General features: G+C 37.9%; 1 protein-coding gene across 1 annotated transcript; it reads left to right on the forward strand.

Annotated features, from left to right (window-relative positions):
* The first annotated feature begins 454 nt into the window (after positions 1-454).
* Positions 455-24,707, forward strand: GCG (glucagon). The gene is made up of 7 exons (XM_032210823.1): positions 455-584; positions 6,400-6,503; positions 6,857-7,018; positions 13,898-13,951; positions 17,598-17,735; positions 21,119-21,262; positions 24,683-24,707. Exons 2-7 carry the CDS (start codon positions 6,409-6,411, stop codon positions 24,705-24,707), a joined length of 618 nt encoding a protein of 205 aa, XP_032066714.1. The 5' UTR covers positions 455-584; positions 6,400-6,408.
* The last annotated feature ends 1,087 nt before the right edge of the window (positions 24,708-25,794 follow it).

A 25,794-nucleotide genomic window follows, 5' to 3' on the forward strand; every position in this document is an offset into this window, starting at 1 on the left:
CTGCCAGGACTGTCCTTAAATTTCCAGGACTGCTGTACCCCAATCTAGGCAAAGATCACTATCTCAAAATTTCACTAAGGGCATCATCAGCACTATCACGCCTCTTGTTAAAAGCTGAACAGGGACAGGATTGTACCTCTAGAATTAATATGGCAAAATATACTTAAATAGGTTTTATTTGGAAAGCCCTTGTAATACTTTGTTTCTTGGCTACTTGACTCCCACAATGGATCACTCCGGTATCACTAGGACAGATAATTTTTTTGACAGTGGCCTTTCCTCCAACAGTAGATCATATGTCAACACTGATGTCAAAGTTAAAAGAATAAACATGTGAAATCAGTTGTAAAAAATTGGCAAGCAACAGGATTTGTTCATTTGATTTTTTTTTTTTCAAATTGAGTAAACTGTCAGCAATGATGCAGCCTCATAAGTGCTTACTGGAGCCGAACACTATATATGAGGCTGTGTAAGAAGACTAGAAGGCAATTGTGTTAGGATTCTCCAGGGTTCCAGAAGTTGCCAAAGGAAGAGAAACCGTTCTGCTTTTCCTGCTTCTTCATAGCCTTTCCAAGCATCCAAAGGTAAGGGGTAGCTGGAGAGCCAGAAAGTATCAGTTTGGTGAACAAAGAGTCATTTTTAAGGACTTAGCAGGCATCAACAGGTTGCCTTTGAATATTGGCACATCTACATTTGTGTTTTCAGAGACAGAATCAGGCAGCTGTTTCTTGAGCATTAGCAATGATTGAGAAATGGGTTGCAAAATTGCTTAAAAATCCATTTTATTTGAAAAAAAATAGAAAAGGGTTCCGTTGGAGCGGTTATGGACAAATTGGGAAGTCTGGTGTATCAAACAGAATACAAAGGAAGATAAATTAACTATTACTGTGCTTTTTAAAAAGTCATTGTAAACCTAATGTTTTACTTGTCAAAATGTATTCATTTTCTTTGAAAATAATAAATGTGGGCTCTGCTATAAAACTCACCTATTTTTTAAAAAATTACTTCTTAAATACTGATTTTATAAGACAAAACGAAAAGCCTAGAGTATTTTGGCCAAAGTTAAGTATTGTTCAATGACATTAGCGTCCAGGAAAAGTTAGATATGCAAGGAGAGTCCAATTTTTTAAAATTTAATTTTGAAACTACAGGCCAATTTATGTAAAGCATGCACAGTGTCTAGAAATGAATAAGGATGCTTTCTGCCACCACCATTATTATTATTAGGGTTACAGAAGGAGATCCTGCCAAATACTGATCAATACCAGTGATGCTTAGGTTACATGGGTGTTGAAAAGTACTTTGCTACTTTTTATTTTTGCATTATTTGTTCTCCAGCTCCCAGCATTTTGCTTCAGTTTCACCCACAAAGTGCTTTGAATGAAGGTGATGTTGTGTATACGCTTCGTTAGCCTATGTTATCAGAAAGTACTCTCCCTAGAGAAAAAAGCATTTTTTTTTTGATTTGGCAAAGTTCTCTTTTCAGAATAACGATTTCTCCTGAAAATCATTTGACAAGAGTTTGTTTTCAGAAAAGAATTCATATAACTCTCGTACTTAAAAAATATTGGTAAGGGGTATAGCAACTCTCCTGGAAACCATAGTCTATTAATGGATATTAGATTGTATGAAACATCACTTTTACTATGCATTGGCTGTTTCAGTTTCAAATGCCAGTTTCAGCTGAATACATATGCATAAGGGTAGAGCCTGTCATCTGGGAAAAGATATTTAAATGTAAATTCTCTTGAAATCACTAGGAATGGCAAATAATGTATTTAAGTTAGAAGTGTTAATGTACTTAAAATCAAAGACTCTTGCTGAGATACTATAAGAGGCTTGGCTGATTTTGCTGTTGTAGACTAACACAGTCAACTTTCCATAAATTCTTGAAACACGATATACTTATATGTGACATATATGCGTGTATATAATAGATAGATAGATACTGTAGATAGATAGATAGATAGATAGATAGATAGATAGGTAGGTAGGTAGGTAGGTAGGTAGGTAGGTAGGTAGGTAGGCAGGCAGGCAGGCAGGCAGGCAGGCAGGCAGGCAGGCAGGCAGGCAGGCAGGCAGGCAGGCAGGCAGGCAGGCAGGCAGGCATATTATGTACAGGTAGTCCTCCACTTACAACAGTTTGTTTAGTGACCGTTCAAAGTTACAATAGCACTGAAAAATGTGACTTATGACTATTTTTCACAGTTACGACTTTTGCAACATCCCCATGAACATGTGATCATAATTCAGATGCTTGGCAAGTGGTTCATTGCAGTGATTCACTTAACAAGAAAGAAAGAAAGAAAGAAAGGCTGTAAAATGCTAAGTGATTTGCTAATTTGTTAAGTGAGGTTAGCCTCATTTTACAGCCTTAACAGCAGAAATGTTGGGCTCAATTGTGGTCGTAAGTCAAGAACTACCTGTCTATGCATACATGTATACACACATACATATATACACACGTACAAATACACATACCAAGGATAGGCAGATTGTTGCTGTCCAGATGCAACTACAACAGTCTTTTACGCTCAGCTTTAGCAGCTGCAACTGAGATGTCCAAATTTCTGGGTGACATTAGATTGTTTATAGCTGTGGCAGTATGAAATCTATATTTTCTAGACAAGTAAATCAATTTAGAGATCTTGGATCTTATTTGGAACAAACACATATCTTTCAGATCTGAGCTGTGAATCAGAATAAAAAGGAATCCAAATAAATAATTATTGCAACCCTGATTCCAAGCAAAACTAGCATGGACCCATTTCTTAAAAAATAAAAGGTCGAAAAGATTCTTCTAGTAATTTTAATTTGCAATTTACATATAATATAGAGATGTCCATCTTTTTAAAAATCAAACACATAGAACTATGTAACTCATTCCCTATTAAAAAATGGAATTTCTTTTTCTCTGTGAAGAATTAACCAAGATGGGCTCCCAATTAAAAAAAAAATCTGAAGGACATCGAATAGTAATTATGAATATAATTACATTATATTATGAATATAATTACAATCTGAAATTCCAAATGTTGATCTTACCAACAATAAGTACCCCCAAAAAAGGTAAATCAGATTTGAGGGGTAAGAGCTAAACCGGTTTGCTCACTACACAATGCCTTGAATAAAAACTGTTGGATATTCGTAAACTCTAACCACACAAGCTTTTTGAGGAACCAGAAAACATAAATGTGATCACTATAAATATCAGGTCAATTTTTGTTAATTGTCCAGCTATTCTAAATGTGTATAGAAGTGTAGGGACAGCTTTAGAGCCAATGTAACTTGGGATGGTTCATCTGAAATTTTCTATCTCTGTTGATGAGCAGCATTCTTTGGTGGCAGCCTTGTCTAACCCTGATGCCTGTGAACTTCAACTCCCAGAATCTCCCAACCAGGATAGTCATTGTGGTGAGAATTGCTGTAACTAAAGTCTACATCTGGAGAGCAACTGAGTTGAGGAAGGCAATTTTGAGATAGTCATAAAGTCAGTCAAGGCATTGTGATTTGACTCATTAGGCTATTCTTAGATTTAACATGATTTCTGAGACAGAGCAACAGAAACAGCTGTGGATAAGAGCAAAGTTCTTTTCTGAAAACCAGTGGAAGTTTTTTCTGGGAGAATCTCAGTAGGGGTGAATCTCAGTCGTAATCTCAGTAGGGGTTATGTTGAATCTTCAGTGTCCTGAACAAAATCCGTTCCTTTTTAAAAAATGGTTGTGTTTTGTAACATTTTGGAAACAATAGATTAACTCCCATTCTGGGGTCACCTTGTCTTTACCAGTACAATGAAAATATTTCAGGTAGCTGTTTACATCTGGTTTTTTTCCTCTTTATTTTTTAAACAAAGATTATATGATGATATTAGGAACACGGTGGCTCAATGGCTAAGATGCTGAGCTGGTCGATCAGAAAGGTCGGCAGTTTGGTGGTTCAAATCCCTAGTGCCGCATAATGGAGTGAGCTCCCATTTCTTGTCCCAGCTTCTGCCAACCTAGCAGTTCGAAAGCATGCAAAAATGCAAGTTGAAAAATAGGGACCACCTTTGGTGGGAAGATAACAACGTTCCATGCACCTTCGGCATTTGGTCATGCCAGCCACATGACCACGGAGACGTCTTTTGACAGTGCTGGCTCTTCGGCTTAAAAACGGAGATGAGCAGTGCCCCCTAGAGTTGGGAACAACTAGCACATATGTGCGAGTGGAACCTTTAGCTTTACCTATATGATGAAATTACTTATGCTAGTCAAGCCATTCCTGTTTTTACTATCTTGTCTGTGGATGATTGAAGTTGTGTTTTAAATGTAAGGAAACAATTTGGCATATTTTTATTTATTGTATTTAGAGACCACCCATCTTCCTCATTGAATGACTCTGAGTGGTATATATCTTTCCAGTTCCACTTATACCTTTTTTTTTCTGCCATAGGCTTCAAGACAAAAAAAAAACACATGATAATTGCATTCTATTTTAACCTTTCAAAAACCTAGAGATGTGATTACTTTAAAAGATACCGAATTTCATGATGGCAGGGATATTGCATGAGTCAGGGATAACTCTGTACTTCCAGCTATTAGCGGTCTCCAGAAAATTCCAAATTCCTGCATGAAATGTTGATAAAATCATGGAGTATGCATGTAGATCTTGAGAACTGAGTTTCAGTATATTTTCCTACATCACCTGTTCTGGATCAGTATCTCTGATTTCTGAATACAATTATTTAGATTATGTTCTGGGGAGCTGCTGTGATATATAGGAAGGGTTCTAGATATTTTGGGGAAGGGAGGGAGGGAGGAAGAGAGAGGGAGGGAAAGAAAGAAAGAAAGAAAGAGAAAGAAAGAAAGAGAAAGAAAGAAAGAAAGAAAGAAAGAAAGAAAGAAAGAAAGAAAGAAAGAAAGAAAGAAAGCCATTTTATACAAAAGCACTGGGAGGCAGCATTGCACCACTAAAAAACACCAGCAAATAAAACCAGAACAGCACTGAAGGTGAGAAAAGAATGCGAACATTGATAGTAGTATGTGCAATGCATAATTTAGAAGTTAGTATATAAAATAAACAAGCAAAAAGTCATAGATAAGGTGCACTGAAATTTTTAAAAAAACATAAATCAACCATGAGTGATATACTCCGGTGTTATTTCTTTTAATTTTATTTTGATGAAATCATTTCTTGTTACGTTCTGCTCCTTGTTGGCAGTGATCTGTAGAAAGCTAGATAAGGCGTTTGACTTTAAACAGGATATGAAAGATTTGCTTAGAATTTTACTGCTGGATGGCAGAAGAAATGGAAATCAACTAAATTCGTATTCTCTCTCTCTCTTTCTCCACAGTTTCCAAATAAGTAAGAAGTTTTATGTCACACCAAGGCAGACTAATGCTATATTCCTAAATGCAGGGAAATATGTCTAGTTGATTTTGGTGGTTTTGCAATGGTAATGCACCAGTGGTTGGTTGCCAATTTTTTTACTAGGGTGCGCTCCCCTGGGAACGCAATACTTCTGCACATGCTCAGAAGTGTCCGGGCGGGTGGGCGGAGCCTCCCACAGCCGCTACTACCTATTTGCCCAATCTGGACCGAACTGGGAGCAACCCATCTCTGTAATGCACTGCATCCATTGTGAGTGGGGTTTTTTCTTGATATTATAATATTTGAAATCCACTATCAAGTTAGTTATTTAATCTAGTTGGGTTTTCCCCCCACCCTCTCTTTTTTCTTAATTATTAGCTATGTTGGGTGAGAAAGAGTCCTTGGAAATTCAAAACAAACATGTTGCCTTAAGGTAATATTTTAAAAAGTTGGGTAGGAGCACTTTACCTTGGGTTATAACTGCCAAGACTGTAGAGCCTACCATGGAGATAACCTATGTGGTTATGATTGTTATCACTAAGGCTTAGCCAGTGGAAAGTACCAAGTCCCCAGCATCTTCAGTTAAAATGATTTGTACAAAGAGTAGGAAGGAAAGTTGTTGAGAGAGTTGGTTATCTGAGTATACAATATTGAACTAGAAGAGATCTACCACAAGATTGCTTCCTATTCAGTGTGATTGGCTTCACTGAACTAATATGTTACTTGAATCAACCTTAAATGGCTTGATGTCAGAGTGCCGTTAGATCATCTTTATATACAAAAATCTCCCTTTTCTTACCTTTTGATCCCTTAATTCAGGGTAGATCCAAGGCAACTGAATGGAGCTGAGCATTTACTGGCTGGATGCCCTTCCTGACACCACAGAGTTCACAGCAGATATTTTTTTCTTTGTGCCCTAGGAGAGAAATATCTGCCACTACTGGGAGGCAAGCATCTTCACCACTAGGCCACCATACCACTCTTACCTTTACATACAAATGGTGTTGAAATATGTTGGATTGACTATGTATCCTCCTTTCTTGACCACAGGTAGCAGAAATGAAACAACTTTGGTGCTTCGTTGCTGGATTGCTTTTAATGATTGCTCAGAGCAGCTGGCAAAGCCCCCTTCAAGAGACAGAAGAGAAAGCCAGGTAAATGTCTTTTTTTAAATTCAATAGAAACGTAAATGTGGATAATGGATTGTTCTTGTATTGGAGGGGAGACAGAAATGGAAATATTTTTAAAAGACTAATGCTTTTTCCCCCTATCTCTGAAATCTGGATAAGTCAACAACATGTCAAGTTATTAATGCTTTCCATAGTTCTTATTGTTGTCTAAACAGCATCTATTTTTCCTGTTACTCAGTAGTAATTAGGCGACTAATGACCCTTAGCAGTTATTTTTAGAATGCATCTATATCGTTGAAGGAGGTCGATACACCGTGCAGCACCTTTCAAATGTGCAATCTTCAGTGCAATTAATTTGTTACAAACCACACTTATAGATCATTCAAAGCTTCCCAGGCTGAACCATTAGATGACCCTAGACAACTGAATGAAGCAAAACGTCATTCACAAGGTACATTCACCAGCGATTACAGCAAGTACTTGGACACCAGAAGAGCTCAAGATTTTGTAGAGTGGCTAATGAACACTAAAAGAAGCGGGTAAGCAAAATGAATGCCCAACCTCAACCCCTTACAAACTACTTCACTGGGAATAAATTCACACAAAATATTTGATTACATATAAACTCAAAGAAAGGCATGATGAAATATATGGACAGATACTCTAGCTTATTAAGTTTATGCATAAGATTCACAGAACTTAAGCAAAACTTAAGAGCTTTGCTGTTCATCCATCCATCCATCTGTTCATCCAAAGTCTTCCATCAAGCCAGTTCATCCATCCATCCATCCATCCATCCATTCATCTATCCATTCATTCTAACTTCACAACCCTTTCTTCTGGGGTCAGGTTAAATAGAGACATTTTTCATATATTGGTGTCATCTCAGGAACTGTTTCTTCTTCCTTTCCACTTTCTCATTCTCTAGCCTACAACTTGAATATTGGGTACACTTTGAATGTCAAAAACAGATATTATTTAATGGAGGATTATGAGCATTCGCTAAAATGAATGGGGATTATGCAACAGTGACTACTGTCCATATGTGCAACTTCCATATAAAAGAAGAGGACATGAATAAGAAAATATCCTGATGGACATATCCTCTGTTCACTAGCCCTAGTAAAGGTATTCCCATTTTTGTAGGGCATAGTGTGTCTTCTTGATGACAGGAAATGAAATTTAGATAGACAAGGCCTCATACTGGCCATAAAATTTGAATAGATAGATGATAGATAGATAGATAGATAGATAGATAGATAGATAGATAGATAGATAGATAGACAGACAGACAGACAGACAGACAGACAGACAGACAGACAGACATGATAAGTCTTTTCAAATTTTACACACACACACGTTTATATATATTCGTAGATTTTCATGGGTACAGGTATGTAGGTCTTGGCGTATTCAGGTCTTGGCGTATTCAGGTCTTTTCCCATGTAAGATTGAGAGTATCTTGGTGACGTTTCGACGAGGTCCCACTCGCCATCTTCAGGCTGGTGCCTTCGGCTTCGTCCTTGTGCGAGCAAAGCGTGATCATCGAAACGTTGCCAAGATACTCTCAATCTTACACGGGAAAAGACCCAAATACGCTAAGACCTGCATACATACATAACAGACAGACAGACAGACAGACAGACAGACAGACAGACAGACAGACAGACAGACAGACATACATACATACATACATACATACATACATACATACATATATATATATATATATATATATATATATATATATATATCCCAAAATTTCTATTGATAAGCAAGACACTTGTTAAGTGAGTTTTTCCCCATTTTATGACCTTTCTTGCTATATTTGTTAAGTGAATCACTGCAGTTGTTGACTTAGTAACATGGCTGTTAGATGAATCTGGCTCCCCCATTGTCTTTGCTTGTCCAAAGGCCCCAAAACATGTCACACAACCCTGGGACACTACAATCATCATAAATAGATGGCAGTTGCCAAAATGTCCAGATTTTGATTATGTGACCCTGGGGATGCTGTAACGCTCATAAAGGTAAAAAAGGTCATCATTCAATTTTTAAGTGCCATTGTAACTTCAAACAGTCACTAAATGAATAGTTGTAAGTTGAAAACGATCTATGTAGGCTTCAAAAGACCCCATGTGATTCATGGGTGCAAATCATGTGATGTTAACACAACTTTCTCAATTTCGGTCTCCCGTCGGTGTTCAACTTCATCTCCCATAGACCTCTGTTAGCACTAGTCAGAGTGGAGTGTTACAGAATCTGAAGTCCAAATCTTGTAGAAGCTCAGTAAAGACTTTATCTGTTTGAAGGATGGCTATACTAGAGATTCTGACATAAGCATCACTGGCTCTTAATCCAAACCCTTTACTGTTGGCAATGTACCAGAAGAACTTACTCTTTAGCTTTACATACCTTAATGGAATGGAATGGAATAGAATGGAATGGAATAGAATATAATTTTTATTGGCCAAGTGTGATTGGACACACAAGGAATTTGTCTTTGGTGCATAAGACCAAGTACAGCAGCTCAAATTGTTCAGCATCTCTTTTAGATTTAGTGTCTATTGTTACATTAGGGTTAAAAGTTGATGTCAAGGCTTTCAAGTAATTTACAGATTTGCTTAAAGCCATGAACTCCTGCTCAGTTTAGTTTTGCTAGAGCCTGAAGCAAAATGTAATTGTAACCCCATAAAATATAATTTTGTAATCAGTACATCCAAAATTTTAACTGCAGATTTTTATAAAAAATCATACAGATTTATATATTCTACAGATTTTTATTTTCAAGTAACAATATTCTGTGCCAGAGGACATTGCATTCGGAGTTACATATACAAGCATACACCAATACTGCACATTCAACTGCAAATTAAAAGCATTAACAACCCTCCAGGTTCAAAGGCTTAGCTGTTCTGCTATGGTCTTCTCCCATAAACCAAGTAGATTTTAAGGGGATCCTTTAACTCAGTCACTTTGTACCAGACTCGATACTAAATTTTTCCAAGTCCTGAACTCTTATATTCAGGGGAGTTGGCTTCTTGGCAGAAATCTTATCTCTAGCAGCATGACTAGTTTAGTTTCTTTACTGTAGGCAAAAATGAAGCTATGGGTCCAGAGTGAGTGAGTGTACTTGCTTTGTGCATATACACGTATATGCTTCCGTATATGTAATTGCACTTATCTATAGGTCAGTCCTCCAGGGTTAAAATCCTAGACTTTTCCTCTCATTGTTCCAAGTGAGTGGATATTGTTCTCTTTACCGTTATCAGGAGATAATGGGCTATACTGATCTAACAATTCTTGTAAACCTGGGGACATCTAGTTCACCTTTCTACCTCAAGTTTAGAAACAGAATGTTTAGAAAATTAGAAGATACAGTATTGCCACTATGAATAGCATTCTTTGATACCATTAGCCAAGTCAGCTGTGATTTTAATCAATCTCTGCTAAAAGAAAAAATCCACAGAAGAATTTCTTTGATCTCTCCTAAGTTTTATAATATTACATTCCATCGGATGTTCTGCAGTTGAAACATTGAAGGTTGGTGGAGTCCATTTTGTTATATCACGTACCTAAGTTTAGTTGCCATGACTTAATAACAAACATTTTTTGCCATTTTTCTGTATTGTGGAATTGGGCATCATCTTCTTGATTATTTAATCAGTCTTTTCTCCAATTTCCTCGGTGCTACTGTGACATTTTGGAATTATAGCAACAAAAACTACTGCACAATAGATTTTTATGAAAGCAGTATATAACATTGGCAGTTTTATTTTTCAGCCCATTTCCTAATGATCTCTAACACAAAATTCACATTTTTCACAGCTTTTTCACAGCTTGCTAAGACATAATTTAGCCTGTACAGCCTCTTCTATAATGGCTTTTCTTAGAGCATGAAAATTCTCCAAGTGTGCTGCGTGGGTGTATTCTGTTTAGGGAAGAACTGGTGAGTGTGAAGATAAAATTAAAACACCTTTTCCCAGCTTTGCAATATCCCTTTTGAGGTGAAGTGGCTAGAACTGAACACAATATTGCATACAGTATGGCGGCGTCAATGTAAATGTATATCGGCACTTTGATACTCGAAGTTAAAATTTTGAGATGGCTCTTCACAGAGAATATATCATTTCATAATTTTCACGTGCTGGTTAATTTCAACATCCTTTTCCTCGTCGATATTATTCCCTAATGATAACGAAGATAGATTGAAGATTTTTACTTCATGTCACAATGGGCCTGTGTACTATAATCATATTTACTATTTTAATGCCGGTTGTTCCAATCTGATAGATTTTTTTTCAGAGTTCTGTTTATTGACTCTCTCTTATTTTACACATGTCCATATATGCACACAGATATACACTTCCCAATAGTTTAAAACCACGGTCCTAAAATGTGCTCTAAAATCTATCTGACAGATGTATAACAGAAAAAGAAGTCTTAATAAAACTATTTCTGAAAAAAATATATCATTTTAAACAGTTGATTGAAAAAGATTTCCAGATGTTCTAACTCAAATGTAGGCTTAATTTGGTAACCTGCTAGAGTTTAAATAAAAGACAAGGTATGTATAAAAGATATACTGAAATATAATGATATAGAACAGTGTTGTGAGACAATCAAGAAAAGCTTAATGTTGTCATATTGTAAGATTGATTTTCCAGTCTTTAAAATGGAGCCAGTTTATAAGTCTACCTCAAGATATGGTCTTTCTTTCTCCCAAAAGAAAGATCCAGAACCAGAACACTAAACTCATTCATTCATCCCAACAATATGCATTCAGACAAACAATGGCTGTTTAGTTTCTGTGGAGATTCCGAGTCATCTAGGTCATTCTTGTCTCAAAGGTAGTTTTTCACCTGGACTGTTTTTCCATGAGGAGGAGGAGGAGGAGGAGGAGGAGGAGGAGGAGGAAGAGGAGGAGGAGGAAGAAGAAGAAGAAGGAGAAGGAGAAGGAGAATGCTTCTCATCCACGAAGCTTCTTAGATGAAAAGCAAAATGTCTTCTTCCTCCTCCTCAAGGAAAAATCAATCCAGTTGCCTTTTTAAAAAGCACCTTTGAGACAATGGCTGCTTAGAATTTTGAGCAGGTCCATTTTTAATCACCTGCTAAATGACTCTTTTAACTGGAGATATCCTACACTGAATTAAGGACTGCATGTAAAGTATTTTATTCTACCACTGAACTCTGCTGAATCTTATTTCTGCTCTTATACATGCAGAAAGGCCTTGAAATCTAAAACTATGCACAACGATTTAGAATCAGCTAATTTTCCTTCTACAAAGTTCTTACCCAAGAGTATCCTAGTATTGTTTTGTTTAATCTGATCTGCTTGTAGACAGCATACAGTACAAGGTTCTTGTGCAGCTCAACTGCCCAACATAAACTACAATATGATGTACGGATCCGTGATGATTGATCTTATCTGAGTAGTTTAGAATCAAAGTTCCCTAACATACATTCCGATGAGCCCTTGTGGTGGAGTATATTATTAAAACCGAGAATAATGTGCAAGTCCCAAAATTAAATGTACAGTTTGTGGATTTTAATTTTATTTCTCATCTCTTCCAATGCTTGTTTCATTCACCATTTCTAATGCTGACAGTCAAAGTAATTTGACACTTTACTGTCTCACTCATCAGTATTTGGGTCAGTGTGACCAAATACTTCCTCCTCTATTGTTTTTCTGTTATTGTGTGTGTTGTTTTGCTTCTTTTATGTCTTCTCTCAGTTTCAATAATGTAATTGTTTCATCTCAATGCCTTAATTAGATGTTGGTTTAAAAATGTTCTTTGAGTTTCTCTAAGTCAAATTTCTTATAGTTATCTATTGACCACATGAACTTGTCTATGCAATTTTTAGTGGCAACAGGAAGAAAGTGATTGGGCATTATCAATTAATTAAATTAGACTGAATTATTAAAAGGTTGTCATTGTGGTTGAATTGATTATTGGGATCTCCTTGCCATCATCCTGTACTATGTCTCTGCAATCTAGTATCCTCCAGGCATGAGGGACCATGGTTTCTAGCCGCATGTCCAGAGCTAAATGTGGACAGATTCCCAGTAAATAGTTCTTAATCCCCAGCATGTGCTTGGTGAAAAATTGAAAGGATTCCTATTGAATAGATCATAGACCCAAGTACACAGACCACTTGCATCAAATCTATTGCCTTTCAGATGTTTTGGACTTCAATTCAATTCCTATTTGCTCCAGCCAGAACTGGAAATTGAAGTCTGAAACATCAAGAAGACAGTGAATTGCTTTCCCTTAATTTTGATTGCTGACTTGATCGCTGGATGCTTATTTCTTCTGCAAGTAAGTTTAAAAAAAAACACATGAAACTGAGGGTGCCAAATGCCCAAGAATGGAATTGTGATTTGATAGTAAGCATTTCCTAATCAAGTAAGAGAGATGAGATTATATTGTCCCTTTTGAGTAGATCATGAAATAGGCAGTTAATAGTCTTTTCCTCAGTATGTTTATTTGCAGAAATCCAGAAGATAAGTTATGTTTTAGGACAACTATTTGGTTTTAAAGATTAATTATAGAAGAAACTTGAACTATTGTAGGGGAGAAGCTCTGTTCAAACTGATTCACAGAACCAGCATTTCCTGTTTGGCTATTTATTTATTTTTTGTACTTTCCAGCACTCCATGTTCATTCAATATGATCATTCAATCATTGTTACTTCCTGCAAGAAATCTTTACAATATAGAGGAAATGGTTGCAAGCAAACCTTCAACCTATGACCAGGACAATCAGTTCACAAAAGGTCATTCAAGACTTGACCACCAGGCTGGAATAATGGTTTACTGTGAACTTGAGCAATTATATGACTTCATTCATAATAAATCATTTATTCACACTTATTGGAGGAGGAGCTTTTGACTGAATTGTGAAATAATAACTCAATAAGAAGTTACATATGAGCAACTGAACAGATCTGTAAATGGAAACAAGTGTTTCTTCAGACAGAAAGTGGTTTCATTCTATGATTCCAAATTTAAGTTATAAACTTTTGGTCAATTTTTGAATTTTTCTTGGATATTTTCAGTATTGCAGAAAGTAAACTCTAGAGAAATAATACTCTAGAGAAGGGGGAATTAAACTTATATTTTGTGGAGTTTTGTAGCTGTTCTAATCTAGGGGGGGAAAATTTATAAGACTGAATACCCTTAGCCACAGGATAGATTGATTGAGCAATTAAAGCATAAATATTGTAGCTAATAAAACACACAATATTTACAATCTGTCTGGAATTAAATACAGAAGTGAGAGGATTCATATATGGGGTTCTTGTCCAAAAATTATTCTTGTCATTTAAGTATCACAGAAATGTTTAATTAAGGATATTGTGTTGTTTTTTTCTTGTGTAAATGCCATTTTAATAACTGTGATGGGTCTCTGCCACAGACAACAAGGACTTGAAGACACAGAGAAAGAAAATTTCCTGGACCAGCTTGCAAGGTATTTTCGGCTAAGATAAATTGTGTAATACAGGGGATGCAACAAAAATAGATTATAAACTACTTGACTGGCTCATTTTTTTAAATAGCCTGCCTTAATTGCAAATACAGTGGCACATTCCTAAAAACATTGACCTTATTTCAGCTATGTTTGCAGCACACTGGTACACATACACATCTGCCTTTGCCAGTTCGGATGCTGGTTGTTGCATTATGTAGTGGGGGGAAAAGAGGGCATCTGGACAGAAATTATCTCAGTGGTTAATTGCACTGCCTAAGTTGGTGACACTGTAGATGAGCATGTATTTGTTTTATTCATTTATTATAAGCATTTGTATCCCTTTTCAAACATGTAAATCTAAAAAGCTTAAAGAATACACACACACACACACACACACACACAGCACTAGCACTTAGACTTATATACCGCTTCATCGTGCTTTTACAGCCCTCTCTAAGCGGTTTACAGAGTCAGCCTATTGCCCCCAACACTCTGGGTACTCATTTTACCACCTCGGAAGGATAGAAGGCTGAGTCAACCTTGAGCCTGGTAAACCTAATCTGATCAACAGTATTTCCTTGGGGCAGCATCCTTCAACAAGTTGCTCTCCAGTTGACTTGGATTAACTCCCAATTTTTAGCAAGTATTAGTAAGTAGATGTTAGGAATTGAATTCCATTAGCTCAGGAGTCCTAGGCAGTGGGAAACAGTTTTATGCTCTATGTTTTGTGCTTAGTTAGTTAGTAAGCTAGTAACTCAGTAAGTTAATAAGTTAGATAATAAAGGTAGCCCTCTCAATAGCCACTGCAAATTCTGTATGAGCTAAATAAGATTTTCTCCAGCCAAGTAATAGGAAAATGTGAAAACTGGCATCTAGACCAAGACTTTCTCCCTCCCCCAATTCTGCATTATTGTGGCTCAAGAAAATATAAAAAAGACATTAATTGGATGAAATTCCACCCAGTACTCTATTGAAATCCAATGCAACGACTTGATGGCATTAAGATTGTAGAGAAGGAAGAAAAATAAAAAGCAGAGAATGGTGGGGGGAGTTACTTCCAATGAGAGAATGGTTCCACAACCTCTAAGTTCTGCAGAACTTCAGTGTTGTAAATTGTAGAACAGAAGTTTTGCCATTGGTATTTGAGGCATATGACAACTGGATGTCAATCACTTCCAATGTCAAGGAGGTTGTACAATTATGGCTTTGACCTGAAAGGGATAGCTAAGCCCCATCTGGAAGTACTCTGCATCTGGAATCTCTTGCATTCAAGCATATACTCCACCCTTGAGGTAACTCTCTTCCTAGTCCATATTCCAAGTTACTGAATATTACACTATGGACACAGGCAAATTAAATTGGCTTCAACCACCATCTGCCCATTTGTTTTGCAAATACATTCTTTCAAATGATCACAGCATATGGGCTATATGGCACATGATGGGGAGGCAAATGCTGGAAGCTTGCAAAGCCTCTGCTTCTCATTCATGTTTGCATACTGCGGGGAATAATTGCTAGGTCCCCAAGTTATATTGGCATAAGCATTTCTTTACATTTCAAATGGTTGTATTTGGTGAACATGTAATGTGTGAAGGAATGCTTTGTCAACATTTCACAGAGCTTTATACAGGTTTATACATCAAAATATACATGAAAAAGAAAGTAATTATACCCTATATGAATTAAATGCATACATACTTATCTTCTCTGTCTCTCCCTTCCCTTCCCCGCTATCATTTACATAAAAATAATACTTGTATATATATATACACGTCACTGTCAGGTCAAAGGTCAAAGGAAAGGAGTCCTAATCAGAGGTGGTATTCAGCCGGTTCGTAGCAGTTTGGCCAAACTGGTCCGAACCAGCAGCAAAAATCAGGGTGGGATGGGCCCACCCGCCCACTTGCCCACTTGCCCACTTGCCCCAGCTCTATGCCATCATATTTAGGCATGTTTTTGAGGCTGGGTGCATGTGCGAAAGGCATGCGCATGAGCAAAGTGCATGCACAGAAGGCCGGGCGCATGTGCGGAAGAGTGGTAACAAAATGTGAAACCCACCGCTGGTCCTAATACACTGTTGGAATGAGACCTGACATAATAATCCACCTTTAAAAAAAACATACAGGTTAGGCAGGAATTATTTTATTAATCAGGTAAAATAAAGGTAAAGGAATCTCTGCGGATTTTACTCCGCTAATCGTTGCCAACTATATGGGGTGGAATTCATCTCCATTTCTAGTTGCTAAGCGAGATATTTGTTAGGTGAATTTTGCCCCATTTCTTGCCACAGTGGTTAAGCGAGTCACTGCCGTTGTTGAGTTAGTGACACGGTTGCAAAGTGAATCCGGCTTCCCCATTGATTTTGCTTGTCAGAAAGCCACAAAAGATACTGCAACCATCCTAAATATGAGTCAAGCTGCCAAGCATCTGGATTTTGATCATGTGACCAAGGGGATGCTGCTATGGTCATAAGTGTGCAAACCTGTCATAAGTCACTTTTTTCGGTGCTGTTGTACTGAAAACAATATGTTGTCAGTTGAGGACTACCTGTATACCTTTCTCATGTAAGTTGTTCTAGCCTAAAGCCTCATTAATCTTCATCAGGGGGGAAAAATCACAGTGGTCCAATTTGTCAATTGAAAAATATGTCTTATTCTGGACAACTGTATACCAAGGCCATAAATTAGCCTAAGTCAGGGCCTGCAAACAGATCTGGATGGATATATGTGTTTTAGTTATAAACAATATCTGGTGACACACGTGACTTCTTAACAAATTACTCAGTCATTGCTCCCATGATAAGTTTGCCAAGTTAGATATTAGAGAAATACTTATATGAAGTGAGCCCATTACGACTTATGAATAATGTGCTTGGGTTTCTTTATCAGAGACGTTGTTCTGTGGTGCATCTTCCTTCTACACACCTGGAGAAAATTTTGCCAGGCACCTCGGGATATTTTTGGGTAGCCAAACAAACTTAACAAAGCAAATGGAGTGTGATTTGAAGAGAGTCATGTATCATTTCACTGCGAAGCACACAACCCCTTGATTATGAGTCAGTTTGGAAAATTTTAAAAAAGAAGAATAAAATAAGCTAATAAAATGAGCTTTTGGAAGGAGCAAAACCCATTTCAGGAACCTTGTCAATGAAGGCATCTAAGAACATGTTGAGAGCTGCAGGGGGCAGAATTGCTGTCACTGCGGTAAATGGTACCCATCCTCTTTTCAATATAGAATAGCTTTTATGTGAGTTGCAAAGCAAGAGTACCCAGAAAGGTTGTTTGGGGGCAATGCATAAAAGATGAAAGGATGAAATATGATGCCATCCCTCATCTTCTCTGACAGATTTACAGTCCATTTTTTTTCCCTCCAGAAAGACATCCCTCTTAACATCTGATTTCTCTTTTTCTCTCATTTTTGGTCTTGCCCTTTGGTATGGTAAACCTAAACCTGTTCCTAGCCTTAATAATTGCTCAAAAACACCAGTATCTGTGTGGTCCAACTAAGTATCTTATTTCTTTCTCCTATTTCATCCTTCAAAGACATATTCAAACTAATCATATAGGGATCAATGGAGAAAAGATGTTTGGAAAGAAAAGTGGGAGTGAGGTCAGAGTCTAAACAAATAACTCTTCTTTTGTTTTAGTAATGGACTTGCCCGGCGTCACGCTGAGTACGAGAGACATGCTGATGGCACCTATACCAGTGACATCAGCTCTTACTTGGAAGGTCAAGCAGCTAAGGAGTTCATTGCTTGGCTAGTGAATGGGCGAGGAAGAAGAGAGTAAGAAACCATCTGTTGCTACTATTGGTTTTTTTAAAAAATGTCTTAGCTTTGGGGAGTTTTTGCCAATCAAAACTCACTGGAGCTGCAATGTATTTTCCTTCCTTTGCTTGCTGTATTTCATACTTCACTTTTGAAATTAAAGATGTTCTGCAGGCATGAAATGGTCTAAATGCCCATTAAAATGCAGGTCCTAGATTTACTGTGGGGTTACATATATGAATAGGTCAAAATTCTCCATGAGGCCAAGCCATATGGAAGACCAATGGTAATGATCAGATCTGTTAGCCCAAATCTCTCACAAGGTCTTTGATTACTTTCCAGTATCCTGCTTTCTTTTCCTAATGTGTTTGCTTGTTTCCCAAAGTTTGCGCATATGGCTCCTCCCTGAACTTCTTTCCCTCAAGTATCCTCAAGAAGTTGCTGTGAAGCTCATTATCACACTGTCAGTCTCTTTCCACTCCTTTTAATGTTTTCTTTTTACCTTCCCACTCTCATTCTGCAGTATATTGAATATTTACCCCTACCCAGCCTCAAAGCATCCCATAACTTTAGACTGCCAACACCTCTGTCAGTAACCTGTACTCCATCACTAACCACCTACATCGTGTTCTCACCATCTCCACGAAAACAACCTCCCCTTCTTTTTTTGCTCCTTGGATCATTATACCTACTGCTGACTCGAATCGATCTTTCTTGGCAACTGAACATTTGGAGCAACATTTTTTCTGGCTTCAGTCCCTCCACCCCACCAATCTCACTCACCACAGTACACCCCCCGCCCCACACACAGACAGATATCACCTTGCTTGAAGAGCCTGACCACCGAACATCAACTCATCTTTGTATTGCTTTACACCTTTAGACTGTGAGCTCTGTGGAGCAAGGTTTCCCATGCCTTCTCTCTTCACCTCACTTCTTCATGCCTGCAATTGTAAAAGCAACGTGCATATCCCTGGCATTATAAAATTTCATTATTATTGCCGTCATCAGCATAATAAAATAAGTTCTGAGAGTCAACCATGTCTCTTGAAATTAAGGAGCAAAGCTGCAAAAGATATTTCTTGAACACCTGGTTAGGATAACTCAGTGGGCATCCTTTGAGAACATTTCTTAGAATAAGATTGGAGGAGGAGGAGGAGGAGGAGGAGGAGGAGGAGGAGGAGGAGGAGGAGGAGGAGGAGGAGGAGGAGGAGAAAGAGGAGAAAGAGGAGGAGGAGGATAGAGGCTCCAAATGCATCTACTTATTTATTTTTTAATTAAAAGTGAAGAAGCAATTTTGTGAGCATCAGCAAAAGTTAGAGCTTTTGCTGTTTTATTTTGCTTGATATTGGAAATCAGTCCCCTTGATCTACTGTAATAAAGAACAGTCCAGAACTGACAGGCAATTACAGAACACTTAGATTTCACAGTGCTTTACAGCCCTATCTAAGTTTACAGAGTCAGCATATTGCCTCCAACCATCTGGGTCCTCATTTTATTAACCTCAAAGAATGGAAGGCTGTGTCAACCTTGAGCTGGTCAGGATCAAACTGCTGGCACCGAGCCTGCAATATTGTATTCTAAGCACTATACCACCATGTCAACAACATCCTTATTTATCTCTCATTGTTGTTTTTATTTTCGTTAGGGACACATCCCTGAGAAAATAACTAAATGTAGCACATAAAGGATTTATAATGGACCTATTTTTTTAATGAAAATAGTAAGATTTACCAGAGGAACTAAGAGAATGCTGGGAATACAAAGCTGTCTTCACTCTGAATCCTAGGGGCAAAGGATTAGATCACTGCCATGTATATTATTAGCATTACTACTCTTACTGGTATTGACTTTCACACTGTTTATATGTGTCCCATATTTTTAATTCACATCATTTTGAGATAGTGTGGCAAATCTTTGAATTTAATCTTGTTCCTTTGTGTTAATGAAATCCAAAATCCAAATCTGATAAGAACAATCTCATGTAGCTGTATATTCTTATAAAAAGGAAAATTGTCTATTAAAAGAAACATTCAGGTTCATAAGAGCAAATCGGGATTTTCTCCTTATATTTATCTCGCAGATCTCCAAAAGTATTTAGGAAACAATATAGCAGCATATTACAAATTCTCGGTAACATTACTAGCACTGTCTGATGTTTCTAATAGCCAGATGTATCTACGTATTTCCGCCTTCCCCAACTATTGTTTTTAATCTGAAATTGGAAAAGATGTTGATGAATGGCTCAAATAGAAAAACATTTAATTGGAGAATTATGGGGTCTGCATAATTACCATTTCCAAGACTAATGCTGAAACTGTCAGACTCATAAAGTATCTTTTCTGTTACTGAGTTATAAGTAAGAACTTTTGTCACAAAATATTAATTCTGGTGCAGTTCCTGGTATCGCATGGGACTTATGATCCTGAGAAATGTTATTGGCCAATAATAATTTTAAAATAATCAGGCTTTCTTGTATCACACAGAGGTTCCTTACCGATAAGATAAATAGCCTTGTCCTCTGAGAAGGCAGATTTCAGAGAATGAAGCAACATTTTTTAAAGTATTCTGCAGCAAAGCTCCCTGGTTGTTAATTGATCAGCACAGAATGTCCTCTCTCCATGATTATGCACTGAGTACAGATTACAATCTATAAAGTATTTATTACGAGTTTAAAAAAAGAGTTATGGGTTTAAATGTTCCCCAGGTCAGCCAACAAGAATTGACTGTTGGAAGAAGAACATGGGATTCATAGGAGTTAATAGTGTCACTGCTTTCTTTCTAGTTAAGAATGGAAATACTAATCTCCAGAGGAAAGTTGATGACTTTAGTAGTAGCCAAGTATATATAATATAAATAGACTTGATATAAATTCTGATCAATCTGGGTTAGTTACAGCATAAAAATGTTTTCATTTTGGATGAAATAACTGGACATGACCTGTAATTCATGCTGTAAAATCATCTGGTCTTTAGCAGTAGCGCTTAGACTTATGTACTGTTTAATAGTGCTTTACAGCCTTCTTTATGTTTTCAATGTCAGCATATTGCCCCCAACAATCTGGGTACTTATTTTAGTGATCACAGAAGGATAGAAGGGTGAGTCAATCTTGAGCCGGTGGGAATCGAACTGCTGGCAGTCAGCAGAATTAGCCTGCAATACTGCATTCTAACCACTGTGCCACTATAGGGTTAAAGTCCTAGAATTGCATACAACATTTCTCTTTATTAATTATATTTTTTAAAAGAAGCAGATTTTGATGCATGAAATAGTAGTTTAGGGATTATTTTACTGAAGGTTGGTTGTTAAGAAGTACAAAAGTCAGTCGTATATTGAGGGCCTTTGACATTTATTTTTTAATGAAGTGTAATGATATTATTTGTCCATTTTTCCCTTTTAAGTTTCTCAGAAGGAGCCCATACAGGTGAAGATCTTGGTCGAAGACATGCAGATGGCACTTTCACCAGTGATTATAATAAACTCCTGGATGACATAGCTACCCAGGAATTCTTGAAGTGGCTGATTAACCAAAAAGTTACTCAGAGGTGCCTGAATTTTGACTAATTTTGGTTACTACTGTTCCTATTTTGCCTCCTGGGGGAGAGAAAATGTTCATTTGTTACCACTTTGCTGCTAGCATTACAATACTTTCTTAGTATGGTTGATTAATATAATATACTTAGTAATTCCTTTACATTATCCAGACCAGTGGCGTGCAGTCGGGGGAGGCAGGGGAGGGAGTGGAGGCAGGGCCTCACCACTGTCATCATGAAAAGAAAAAAAAATGTAAAAGAAAAAAGGCTGAGGTAGTTGCTGCCAGAGTCACAGTGGATGACTCTGCTTAGTGCTTAACTGTTTAAAAAAGCCTCTAAAAAAGTGCCCTCTACAGGAGGAGGCGGGAGAATCACATGCCTCATTTAGTCTATCTTTATGATCACTTGAGCAGAGTTAAGCAAGGGTTAAAAGCCGAAAAATTCCTTATGCACTTGGTTCTCTTGCCTCCTCCTGTAGCGGGCGTTTTTTTAGAGGCTTTTTTAAACAGTTAAGCAGAGTCATCCATTGGGGACTCTGGCAGCAGCTAGCCCAGCCTGACCTCAGCAGCTCTTGCCTTTTTCCTTTTACATTTTTACATTTTCATCATGGCAGACAAGAGCAGAGTTGAAATCCTCTGTGAAACAGCTGGAAAAGGTATGTGGGTCAGAGGGAGGGGGAAGAATTCAAAATTAATGTAATTTGTAAGTAATTGTATTACTGTAAGTAATGTGTGTGTGTGTATGTGTGTGTCTGTGTGTGTGTGTGTGTTTTACTCGCCTCTGCGGGCTGGCACTTTTTTATGTTGGACATAGCGGCAGGGCTTTTGGACATAGGGGCAGGGCTTTTGGACGCCCCGGTGCTATGTTCGACATAGAGGCAGGATGCCTCTATGTTGGACATGGCACCCCACCTCTATGTCGGACATAGTGCTGGGGCGGCATGGCAGCTTTTGCCTGCTTTCAAGAAAGCTTTCTTGAAAGCGGGCAAAAGTCTCCCTGCCGCCCCAGCACTAGAGGCAAAAGCCACCCTGCCGGTATGCCTGACATAGAGGCATCCCGCCTCTATGTCGGACATAACGCCGGGGCAGCAGGGCGGCTTTTGCCCACTTTCAAGAAAGCTTTCTTGAAAGCAGCCAAAAGCCGCCCTGCCGCTACGACAGGGGTGGGTTTCAACCGGTTCGCGGCGGTCCCTGCGAACCGGTTGGTCGGGGAACCCGGAAGTAAGTAACTTCCGGGAATGGCGAAGGGCGCACCCACCCGCCCGCACTCCTTACCCGGTTTTGACGAGTTCTGCGCTCCACGCATGCGCAGGACGCATACAGCTCCTGCGCGATCCTCCAGGAGCAGCTGGAGCATCGCACAGATGCTAGTACGCATGCGTGCACCGTACGCGTGCACGAGGATGCCGCCGGCTCCGTTCCAACCGAACTGGTTGGAACGGGGCGAGAAACCCACCCCTGCGCTACGACATAGTGCTGGGGCGGCAGGGCAGCTTTTGCCCACTTGCCTCACCAGCCATAAATCTTACCGCATGTCACTAATCCAGACTCATGGTTATGAGATGGGTGGCAATATAAATCTTTTAAACAAATAAACTAAAGAGTAATCATTTCCATATACATTGCTTTAGAAGAGGCAGGGATGTCCATTGGGGAAGTAAAAAATAATAATCCTCAATTTAGTAGCCTCAACATCATAATTGAAGCTGCCATCTTGATATATATTTTTTAACTTGTTCCCACCCCTATAGTCCTGAACAAGGGTGGGTTCCAGCAGTTATTATTACTGGTTCGCTCATGGGTGCAGTGCACACACATGCACAGTACAATACAAATTGTTCTGAACATGCCCAGAACCAAAAAACAAGATGGTGCGCCTATGGCAGCGCTCATAGAACAAGCTCAGGGTTGTGGCAGACCTGGATCACTGTCAGTTCCAGTGACCCAGGCCACCAACCACTACCATTTGGCCAAACTGGTCCAAACCAGTAGGAACTCACCACTGGTCCTAAAATGATGGCTCTTATTCTTTAAAAATGCTACTTTAAGTAGAGCAAACTTCTCCAGAAGTTTGTCTGGGTTCCATGTGTTTTCTTCTATTGTTGCTTCAAGCTACTGCCTGGTTTTTGTAAACCACCCTTTTAAAAAATAAGTGTACAGTACATTAAAAAAAAATCCATGAAAAGCTGTGGCAGAAAAAAAATGAAGAAACCATTAAGAATGCTTCTTGATATTCTGTGCATATTTTCTTTATTGCCCCAGGTTCTTTTTTCTCTATTAAGTTCAGGATGACCTATATTTCCCACTCCCCATAATAATTTCACAATGGTCCTGAATATAGTTTAGGCTGAAAATTTATATGTGGTCCAAAGTCACAGCATTATCTTCTGATTAAATGGAAATTTGGCCTGAATGGCTATTTGATGTCAGATTTCTAAAAAAATGATAACACTATCTTATCATTAGGTAGAAAAAAAAGTACTCTCCTTTTTCAGCCAAGAAAAACATTTCCTTGTGATTCATCGTTCAGGAAAGATATATCACTAATACGGGACCAAGACCACAACCACCAATCTACAGCCTTACATGGTCGTAACATGCATCTCTAAGTCCCCTCACTTAGCCTCATATATAGACCAGGGGCTGGGCACTATACAAATGCATTTGGGAGTCCACAGCTAGGTTTTCAAACCACAGTTATGTTTTGTTATTGTTCTCTTGCAGAGCAGTGTCACACTACCAGAGGCTTACAGTACTGGTGTGCTATATATCAACACTAGTATGTTACCTGTTAGTAAACTTATTTTCTACAACTGTTCAAATTCTCATTTTAAAGGCATCAGCCTGTTAGCATACCATTCTTTAATTTTTCACTTGGTACTTCCAACTTGTGATAGACTATAGTGAAGTGGCAATTTCACAGAAAGGAAGGAGCATGTCCAAAGGGAGGGGGTGAAAGAGAGAGACAGAGAAAGAGAGTTAGAATGGCCACCCCCTAGAATCTCCTCGGGTATATCCATTAGAGTGAGAGTTGTAAATGTTTACGCTGGCAAGATTCTGTCTATTTGATGTGAGCAAATAAAGAAGTGACTTTTCGCTGGATCTATCTCATTCTTGTCTGACAAAGTGAATTTGCTCAATTATTATTATTTTCTATTATTCCAAGTAACATTGATTATTGATAAAATTAATACAAGGTTAAAACCAAATACTACAAATAGGACTTAACTTTGGCGACATTGTATGCATTATTTTTAGAATTCAATTTGGACAATTGTACGTATACAAAATTGAAGAAACCATTACAGTCTTATAAAAAGTGTTATCAGTTACTATATTTTAATTGAAAAACTGTATGCATCCCCTCGTGGGAATTGTATAAATATACTTAACACTGTGCTTGTCCTTAACTTTTCCTTTGTTCTGATTCTAGGGACCTTCAGGGAGAATACCAATAAGATGCAGTAAAAACACAGCATCAAGTTCTTCTCTAGATCCACTCTCAGCCACTGGATTTTATTTTTGAATTTTAATATTTTTCTCTGTATTCTGTATTCTAAAACCACAGATCTTGACCTGCAACGAAATGAATTTCATTATTTTATCTTACTACAGAGGGATTTTAAAATGAGTGTCTCCTTGTCAGCTGGAAATCACTAAATTTTCTAAATATTTGCAATATTCTGGTCAAAATGTTCAGTTTTCAGATCTTTCTGAAACATGTTTAAGGAAGTTCTCAAAAGGGACCCAAGCAAATGTGCTGAGAAGACCATTTTTTTCCTCTCTCTAAAAAGATAATATGTATATGAAAATGATCCATCCAATCCCAATATGAACCAATAACAATTGCAAGGCTGGCAGTTAGAATTGTGGGGAAATGTCCTTCTTGAAACCTTTGTTATAAAAAGGCTCCATTTTCCAGACCATTATTGAATAGCCTTGAGTAAATGAATGAATAAAAAAATTATACTGCTTTTTGGGCGTCCAACTTTTTTTTAGCTGAACTTTTGCTGTCTCTTTTTAAAGTCCTATAAGAACATTGCATGAATAATAAAAACCCTTATCAAAATCTATGCCGTTCACTATTCTTGTTTTCAAGAATGATGAATTGACCCTTCTTTTGAGAACAACTCATTATTGTTAGTACAGTCTCCCCCCCCCCCCCCCCCCCCCGACTACCCTATGGAAAAATCCCATAATTTTCCAACCACGTACAGACTGGGAATTGTAAGAGTTGAAAACCAACAACCTAAAAAAGAGAGAGAAATCTACTCTTGAATTTGGCTGACATTTTAGGAGACAGATATTTTCACACATGCATACACACACAAACACACATCTTATCAGATTGTGTTTACTTTACACTATAATGAACTTTAAAAGCCTTCCTTGTTGAAAAGCCACGTGTAGTTTTTCTTCTATTTTATAGCCACAGTGTTTCAGTTTCACGCATGTTACACTTAGTAAAAAGGGCCCCTTTTAATGATATGGTTTCAGACACTTAAGTGAGCAAGAATTTGTACCAATAATGGCTATATTATATTT

Source organism: Thamnophis elegans, chromosome 1 (genome assembly GCF_009769535.1).
Source record: "Thamnophis elegans isolate rThaEle1 chromosome 1, rThaEle1.pri, whole genome shotgun sequence".
Taxonomy (NCBI): Eukaryota; Metazoa; Chordata; class Lepidosauria; order Squamata; family Colubridae; genus Thamnophis; species Thamnophis elegans.